At 34.8% G+C, this 9,005-nt stretch overlaps 1 protein-coding gene across 1 annotated transcript in view; it reads right to left on the bottom strand.

The window, feature by feature from the left end:
* Window positions 1–2,133: 2,133 nt before the first annotated feature.
* Window positions 2,134–9,005, bottom strand: part of TXNDC12 (thioredoxin domain containing 12) — a 7,571-nt gene continuing 699 nt past the window's right edge. Inside the window, exons 2-7 of the mRNA XM_015810904.1 lie at window positions 6,906–6,966; window positions 5,213–5,265; window positions 4,319–4,392; window positions 3,120–3,189; window positions 2,935–3,018; window positions 2,134–2,222 (exon numbers count right to left, since the gene is read on the bottom strand). Coding sequence (XP_015666390.1) covers window positions 2,143–2,222; window positions 2,935–3,018; window positions 3,120–3,189; window positions 4,319–4,392; window positions 5,213–5,265; window positions 6,906–6,966 — 422 coding nt within the window. The 3' untranslated portion in view covers window positions 2,134–2,142. The remainder of the gene's footprint in view (window positions 2,223–2,934; window positions 3,019–3,119; window positions 3,190–4,318; window positions 4,393–5,212; window positions 5,266–6,905; window positions 6,967–9,005) is intronic.

Raw genomic sequence — 9,005 nt, 5'->3', positions numbered from 1 at the left:
AATTTAGTCAGTTAGCACTCACAAAGCAACGTCAATGAACTTTTAAACTACTTTAAAATAGCACTCAGTTAACCTAATTTGAGAGCACTAGATACTAAAATTAATTATGGCAGAATTTATTTATATCATTATTTTTGTAACTGACAGGGTGGCGATCAAACACAATACTCCTCCTTCTATTTTCCCTACAACAACCTTGAGTGAAGAAATGCACATGTAAGTTAATTACTGCTCACACACCTTGCCTCATTCATTTTATGCAAGATTCAAACAGCGTGGTCTTTTGGATGTGATCTATGTAGTCCTTAAGAGTCAACGGTAAACTGATGACACATAATCTGTCAAAATATTCTCTCCTGAACATCTACAGTCCTAGTTATTTACAAGAAAATAAGCAGGAACTCAGATTAGTTGGAAAAAGCTGAGTGATGCCACTAAATTCCAGCCAGCACAGTGTATTTCTAGCTTGTATTTAAGGCATTAAGTGCCCTTGAAAAAGACAAGTAGCATATGAATGTTGTTACTGTTTACGTTGTTACCTTTAAAATCATTTTTTGTTCATGACAAAATGGGAGTCCACTTCATGATTGCTTAAAATAGAGTAAGAAATATCTCACTATATATTTCCACAATTAGCTAGGTTATTGGAACACCTTAAGCCAAGGGTGTCAAACTGCCGGTCCGTGGGCTGGATGCATCATCCGGAAGCTGTGCCCACCCCATTGCCGGCAATGGCAAAACCGTTCTGATATGTTGCGTGATGTCACATGACATCACGAGTTTGACATGTCTGCCTTAAGCAGAAAAATTAGATAACCCTTTTTGCTGCAGTAAAACATCATTAAAAAATCAACTCATCATGCACTTTCTTTCAATACCATTCTACTCTCACTGTGAGTATGGCAGATCTTCTAACAAGAATTAAAGTTTTAGACCTGTTCTCCATATTTCACTGAAGAAAAGTCCTTCAACATTGAGAATTTTGCATTAGCATTTTCACTATTGAACAGAAAGCTATTTTTAAACTACAGATATGACTAGGCATAACCTTTAAGGAAATAACAAATAGGCACTCCTTAGTAACATAAGTCATATGCTGAAAAGAATTTATTTTTCTCAAATAGAAAGGGAAAATAAACAAAAATTAAATATAAAATTTATTGTTCATTGTTCACCGGTACAAAAATACAGTATAGCATGCTGAAATAAGGCAACCACCATAACATTCAGTGAGATACTTTTTTTTTCTTCCATTGATGAAAACCTGAAAGATGAATGCACAAATACATAAAAGCAAAGTTCATATAAATCAACCAAATGAAGTAACAGGCAATTGTAACAGGAAAAAGTACACATAATCATGTAATTAGCACTTGTTTCATTCTATTCCTGGAACAAGCAGGAAAATGAGGCTATACATACCATAATCTTAATGTATTTGGGAATAACCCCATGGAATACTCTTGTACTAATACTAATTAGTACTTGGGAATACTCAATACACTTACTTTTGAGTATACATGCATAGGATTGCATTGTTAGGATAATCTCTATAGCAGATTTATCCATTTAATCAATTTAACTTCTTGAGACTCATAGATGTGGTTCTAATGTAATTTTACTCAATTTGGCGATTTACATATGAGCATAACTCCCATAATTTCAGCCAACATGAATTGTGGAAATTGTATCCTAAATATGTTTAGCATTACCAGGATGAGAAACACTGAATTAAGTTCATGTCAAAGAAAAAAAAATCCACATATTCTTTTCTCAAAATCTACTAAAATGAACAAGTTTTATTTGTAAGATATTTTAAAAAATCTTTATGATTAATGCCCTCAACATGTGTTCTTATAATTTGGCTTTAAATTCCACTGAAACCTGATTACTCATGCAGTTAAGATTGAAGCATTTATTTGTTGAAGTATTTAGCCATTTTTTTCTACTATAAATATCCATTTCAATGTAAACAAGGGAGTACATATTACTTTAATTGAATTCACTGTATGAAAATTAGACAGCATCTGATTTACCATCTACAGTGGTTTTTTTTCAGAGCACCAACATTTTTATATGAAAAAAGTTAGGGTCACATTTAAATTTAGATGCTGAGCCTATACAAAATAGATATTTGGGGTATTATAATTCATCTCCAATATGTTTTTTCTTGAAAGCATCTCCTGTTAGCTTCTCTTGGGCTACCTTCATCCCTTGGATCACTGCAATATTAAAACACAAGATATTCTTAGTACTTGGTTCAATTCGATTAAAATAATTGAGCAAAGCTATATTTTATATGCAGAAAATCTACATATAAATGAGCAATATTTAAAGTAGCAACTTCATGTTCATAATATATTTCCATCATGGCTCTTATGCAATTCATTTTCTTGATGATTTTTTTGGTCAACATTATCTTGGACTGAAAGTGATGTCTGTTAAAAGGCAGTTTTATAAAATTACAGCTGCATTCATTTATTAAATATATACTCAGTTTTTTATTTTATACAACTCAAGTACCATATATAGTTCTCTTATTTTTTTTTAAATCAATTTACTGTTTTGCTAAACTGTATGTACCCAACATCTTTTTTTGATGTCCAATTCTGGCTGCAACCTTTCATGGTGCAGCATTAGATGCCATAATTAATATTCATAAATGGCATTTTAAGGATGCCAAGGTAAGGAGTCCTGGAATGTACTGAATATGCATCCAACTGCTCTGTGGCTTTTTGAATGCCAACTGTCAATATTTGTTCAAGGCATTTTATTTCCTTAAGACATTTTGAACCCTTAGTGTAAGTTCCTCAGAATACAAGTTCTGATCTCTCTCTTTCTCCCCCCTCCCATGAGAAGTCAATCTAATTTGGCACTACTGTATAATTCAAGTCTCCTTTACCAAAACCCAATTTACATGCAATTCAGACATACCTTGATCAGCACTAGTATAAAAATACTTGTAGTTGGGGTTTCCTTTCTCATTTATGATCTCTGGATGGATCTTTCCACTGGGATCTGTGTAAAAGAGGAGATCAATGAAAAATAATGACTGCAATCTGAAAGGCATTCTTTTATCCTTCAATACAAGTTGATGAGTAACCACATTTATGTCATACCCATGAAAATAATTCTAGGAATGTAACCTCCATCAGGGCTAAAAGCTTCATCCTTAGGTTCTTCTTCATCCTGGAAATAAAATATAAAGTTAAAAAATAGCTTTATTTCTGCATGAATCCCCCTTAATCACTACTATATATCAAAAACAGAAGGGCCATTACATTAGTATAGCAATACCTAACTACTACTATGTTCCCTGTTTGAATACAATATCTTCAGACCATTTTTTTTAAACCCAAGAGACTTGGTGTTATCAATACAGACAATAGTTGCCAAAAAGAAATAAAGTTTGTCTTCATGTAAGTCAATTCTTTCTGTTCTTAAAATAATTCCTTAGTTAATCTTGATTTTGAAACTCAAAACACCTTCTTGAACTGAAGAACATATTACATCCTTCTTATGTTTACAGAAATGGCAGTATATAAAATTTAGGACATGAATTATTTACTAAATAATGCATTAAATACTTTTGAGATTGCATAATGCAAAAAATAAATAATTTTCTTTTCAGAAACAGACATCTTTTATAGCTAAGTTTTCTGTTACATGAATTTTACCATGAACCCGTGACTTGTTGGGTTATCATTTCAGAGATATTGCCTTACACATAAACAGAGAAACACAATGATTCAAGGTTGCCAAAAAATCAGTTGGAATGGGAACAACCTCAGACTTCTTGTTGGCTTCCCCATTGGGTTTCCTTCTGGGAAACTGGTAGTTACAATCTGGCACTTACAATCCTTCCTTCCTTCCTTCCTTCCTTCCTTCCTTCCTTCCTTCCTTCCTTCCTTCCTTCCTTCCTTCCTTCAACAATGGCAGAGCTTCTAATATACTTAAAAAGTTCTTCAAAATTAAGGGAAATGTTCAGAGATGTATCTCTGAACTGCACAGCATAGTCAAACATCAGCAATGGATCACAGACAATGATTTGTGACATTTTGTATTATGTAATAAAATGCTTTACGATAATTCTTACGTCATATTTTGCAAAATGTGCCAAATTTCAATTCCAGAGAAGTCATACATCCTACATTTTGGATGCATTCTTCCAGTTAGCCCGTCTGAGGTATGTTCATTGAAAAGGTTTTGCCCCATGATGCTCCATTTCGCAGTCGAAGGTTACAGATTTAAGAGTTTTAGTAATATATAGAAAGCATTCAAAGAAAGAATTATTCATTTTAGTATTCTAGAAACTTACCTCAAGGTTAACCATTACAAAATTATGGGCAAGCTCAGAGATTTCCTTTGATTCAGCAAACTTTGGTTTTAAAGCTAATAAAATATAAAAGGTGAAACTAATCAATAAAGACGCAAACATAGCAGCATTGGATTCAGACTAAGTTGGATACATAGAGATCCCCCTGAATCCAGTACTGATAGATAGTAGTGACTAACTTAGGGATGCAGTCTATGACTCTATCTGATCATAATTTACTTAAATACCAATTTTTCTTCTTTAATACTAATTCAGGGATAGAACAAATGGACATATTTAAACTTCAAATGGAAGCATAAATGAAATTAATACTGTTTTACTTTATTAGTTCTTGAGATTAGTTCATCAATGTAGCAAACAGTCCCTGGAGTTTCTGTTTGAAAGCAGTATACACATTATATTAATGGTAAAAATGCAGGTAGTCCTTGACTTACAATCATAATTGGGCCCAGAATTATGATTATAGGTCATTGTGGTTATTGTGGGTTACCACATGACCAAGACCAACTTTACAACCTTTTGTGTAGCTTTTGTTGTTAAGAAAATCTGATTTATCCAGTAGTAAATGCTGGAAACTGGCAAAAAATATTGAAAATCACAGTCACATGATGGCAGGATGCTGCAAGCAGCCATAAGAGTGAGTTGTTGTGAAGTGCCCAAAATGCAATGTGACTCTGCGAGGGGTGTGTGGCTATTTGAACATCAAAACTGGATTGTACTTTTTTTTGGGGGGGGGGGAATGGGGTTTTCATCATAACTTCATGGTTGCTTAGTGACTGGTCCTTAAGGTAGAACTGCCTGCATGTTTTCATAAATATTGCAATTTCCCATCCATTATTCCATGAAATGTCAGTAGCATTGCCTGTGATATCTTACCTTTGCAAGCACCACACCAGGATTTATGAATTATTACCATGAGAGGCAATCCACTAAAAAATATTGAAATATACATTTTAGTGTATGGCATAACATACCTGAACAAGCAATATAAATTAATATTTCAACTAGATTAATAGAACCCAATAAAATACAACTGGTATTTGAACATAGATCTTTTTAACAATGTCTAGGCAATCTAACCTTTGAAGTGGAGCATCATTTATATTAAAAAAAAATATCAGATACTGTGATCTCAGCTTACAGCTGGTCACAATGTGATCTACAGTTTAATGTGGGGCCCCGCAGTCACACTGAGGGGAGGATACTATACCCCATTTATACAGAAAGTCCTGGTAAATACCCTGTGAGGTACAAATCCTATTTAGGATTGTTCATTGCTGATGTGGTAGTTCAAAGCCTGGCACCCTTTTTTTGTGGAATACGAACCTAGTTCACCTCCTTACAGTGCACCCTAGACAGCATGAAAGTGTGAACTAAATGAACTAACAACTGCTGCAGCCAGACTGCTCTGTAGACTTTCCTGGATTTCAAAATACATGGCAACGAAAATGAAAACCTTTTCAGGCCCAAATAACAAAGAGAAATCAGGAATATTATTCGAATTTGCCAAATCAATGTTGAAGGGCTCAGCAGATCCAAGAGTCAATATATTTCCAAACCTTTTTTGAAACGTACAATTCAAGTAATTATCAACACATAGTTCAATTCCAAGCTCATCATGTATTAAGCTGTAATACTAAATCACCTGCCTGAACAAATCTGCACTACTCTTAGGAAAAGGCCACATTGATTAAAAGTAATTGTGGGGCACAATCAGCAGCAGCAACGATGGAGCTGGTAGTGTTGGTGAAGCTGAGAAGTTCTGGAGGTACTCAACAATCTGTCTTTGAGAAGCCAGATTCTTCCTGTATGGCAGCGTTATTTGGTGGTGAAGTTATCTTTAGAAAACACTAGATGACAACACAAATCTGGGCCCATATATTGTATGATTCATTGAATAACACGAATGGCTTCACATACTACACTTCTGTTCTGCAGCAAGGTTAAATATCCTGATTTAATTTTTATACTTACTTTCAAGCATAGATATTAGTTACAGAATCTATTTTAAATAAAGTTGGACATCCCATTGTAGCTGTATTTCCAGACAATACTCTTATGTTTTTTGCTCTTACATATAAAGTATTTCATTCTGAAACAAATGATAGGTTGTATCAAATCCCATAGACTAAAATTGAAGTTTACTCCCATATTAGCCTATTATTTTCTTAGAACAGATTTTTCCTTTGTCTTCTATACTCTTCTGTGCCTCTTCCATCTATTCCTGTCCACAAATGGGACACAAGATGATGCAAAGGACTGCAGCAGGAAAGGGGTGGGGAGTCAGTAGAAATGAATGCATAAATTATTTTCCATTGACAAAAGTTTCTACTCGAGAATATTTTCTAATTGCTCAGACTTCTTGACTCTTAGAAAGCATGATAATTCAGCAGTAATGGAGACTTCTGAACTTGTGCAACATGATATTCATCAGCTGGATTCCATTCCAAGGCTTAGTCACCTTCTACCCAAATCCCCTTCAGGTCTGAGTGCTGAGGTTGGACTTCTCTTTATGCGTGGTCCTGAACTTAGAACATGTTTATGGAGATAATTTAAGATTACAACATACCTGGCTGCAGCCTCTTTTTTCCCATCTTCTAGTGTTCTCCAGTGAATGTGATCTCCAAAACCTTGGAAGAAGAGAGCAAAAATATACTGTCTGATTTAAAATAGTGACTCCCAACCTTTTATGGCACAAGGGACAGGTTTCATGGAACACAATTTTTCCACAGAGTGGGGGGCGGGGGGATGTTTTTGGTTTCACTCACTTGTCTGCCACTTACCTCCAATGTTTGTAACAGACCATGGACTGCTACTGGTCCATGGCCCGGGGTTTGAGGACCCGATTTAAAACATTCATTACGGTAGGTAAAAATATCTACCATGTGCAAATACTTAGAATGGTAAGCACAAATGATATTTTTCAGAAAGTCCTTAGTGACTCCATGAAATCTTACAAACTTACTCTGTAGTAAGCAATTTTATATTTTTACTGTGAACTGCATTATGCCCATTCTTTCAGAACTTAGTGAAACTCCACATAAAATCATATTGCCTCAGCACAGGTCTGTAAATATATGATATTACAAAAATTACAGAGTTTGTAACATGAAAGGAAAGCTTGTTTTTAAGAGACTTATAACAAAAAGTTGCACAATTTAAAAAAAACACCTTATTTCAGGACAAGCTATTTTAGATACATTTTTATAGCATTACAGTTTAAATGCATCTTACTATTTTCACATATTGGAAACTATGTGACATAACTTTCTATACATTTGTAGAATATAGGGCTTCCAACATAGCCTTTATTGGAGCTCAGTACCTTGAAAACCTCTCTGTTTTTATAATAACAGCTATAAGTAGCATTATTGGATGCTTATAACAAAAATCCCAAATTATGCTTATCCCAAAGCATAATGTAATTAGAATACTTTTCAAATCTTACTTACAGAGTAACAACATTTCCTTGCTAGGTAATTGCAGAATAATTCAAGGTGCACGAAGAACAGAACTTCCCTGTCTTAGAATAACCAATATTATGTTACCTTTATGTTTTTCTTCCCAAAGAAAGTATCACTTTTGTCCCTGAATACAGAAGCTGTGTAAAGATGTCACTGACAGTGAGGATTGTCAGTGCATTATTTTCTATGAGAATTGTGTTGCATTAGTTTCTATTCTACAAAGCAAGTAAGCCTATTCTGACATGAAGGTCAGATAGAAAAAAGCATCCTGAGAAATCATAATCAAGCAACAGGAAAAGCAAAGAACTAAAATTTAAAAATAGTTCAGATACTTCAATCTATATTTGGCAGACAGCCGGAAATCCCCAGGAGTAACTTGTCCGCAAATAATATAATACTTGGTGGGGCAGTAGTGGATAGACTCAGTCATTTCCTCTCTTCTTGCTTAAAATTTGAAGAAGTTAATTTGCACATATGTGGCACTTTAAGGTGTGTACGTGGCCATTAGAGGTTGGTTATTCCTACTGTATCTTAAACAGGGCTTTTTTTTCTCATAGAACGCCCAGAACGGAGTTCCGGCACCTTTTTTGGATGGAACCTTGTAGGGTAGGCAAGGCGGGTTGTATGACGTGTGTGAGTTCTGGCACCTTTTTTTTTTTTTTTTTTTTTTTTTTTTTACAAAAAGGCACTTATCTTAAATAAGAATCATGTCTGCTCATCTCACCTGATCATCCATTAAAAAGAATTGATACAATGGCAGAAAAAGCAGGATATGATCAAGGAAATCCAGTTTAATTTTAACTGATGAATTAGAAGACATGCCCCATTACCTACTTTATTATCTTTAACAAGTAGCAAACACCTAATTGACTCTAAGAAATAATTTAATAGAGCTTTAATAGCTAAATGCAAAATTGTGCATTAGGCTACCACTTTAGAATAAGATTAAAAATTTATGACTTGAACTTTGGAAACAGAAATATTATAGGTAAATCTCTGAACTATTTAACAGTAATATATTCTTAGAAATCGTTCAACGACTATCTTCTGCCACAGGTTTCCTCCCATAGACCGGTACGCTCCCACAGAGTGGGTCTCCTCAGGGTGCCGTCAGCCAAACAATGTCGGCTGGCGACCCCCAGGGGAAGGGCCTTCTCTGTGGGTGCCCCCACCCTCTGGAACGAACTACCCCCCGAGATCCGGAT

The sequence above is a fragment of the Protobothrops mucrosquamatus genome, unplaced genomic scaffold (genome assembly GCF_001527695.2).
Source record: "Protobothrops mucrosquamatus isolate PMUCROS unplaced genomic scaffold, P.Mucros_1.0 scaffold24, whole genome shotgun sequence".
Lineage (NCBI taxonomy): Eukaryota > Metazoa > Chordata > Lepidosauria > Squamata > Viperidae > Protobothrops > Protobothrops mucrosquamatus.
Note: the sequence above shows the minus strand (reverse complement) of the source record. Positions and strands in the feature narration are given on the sequence as shown.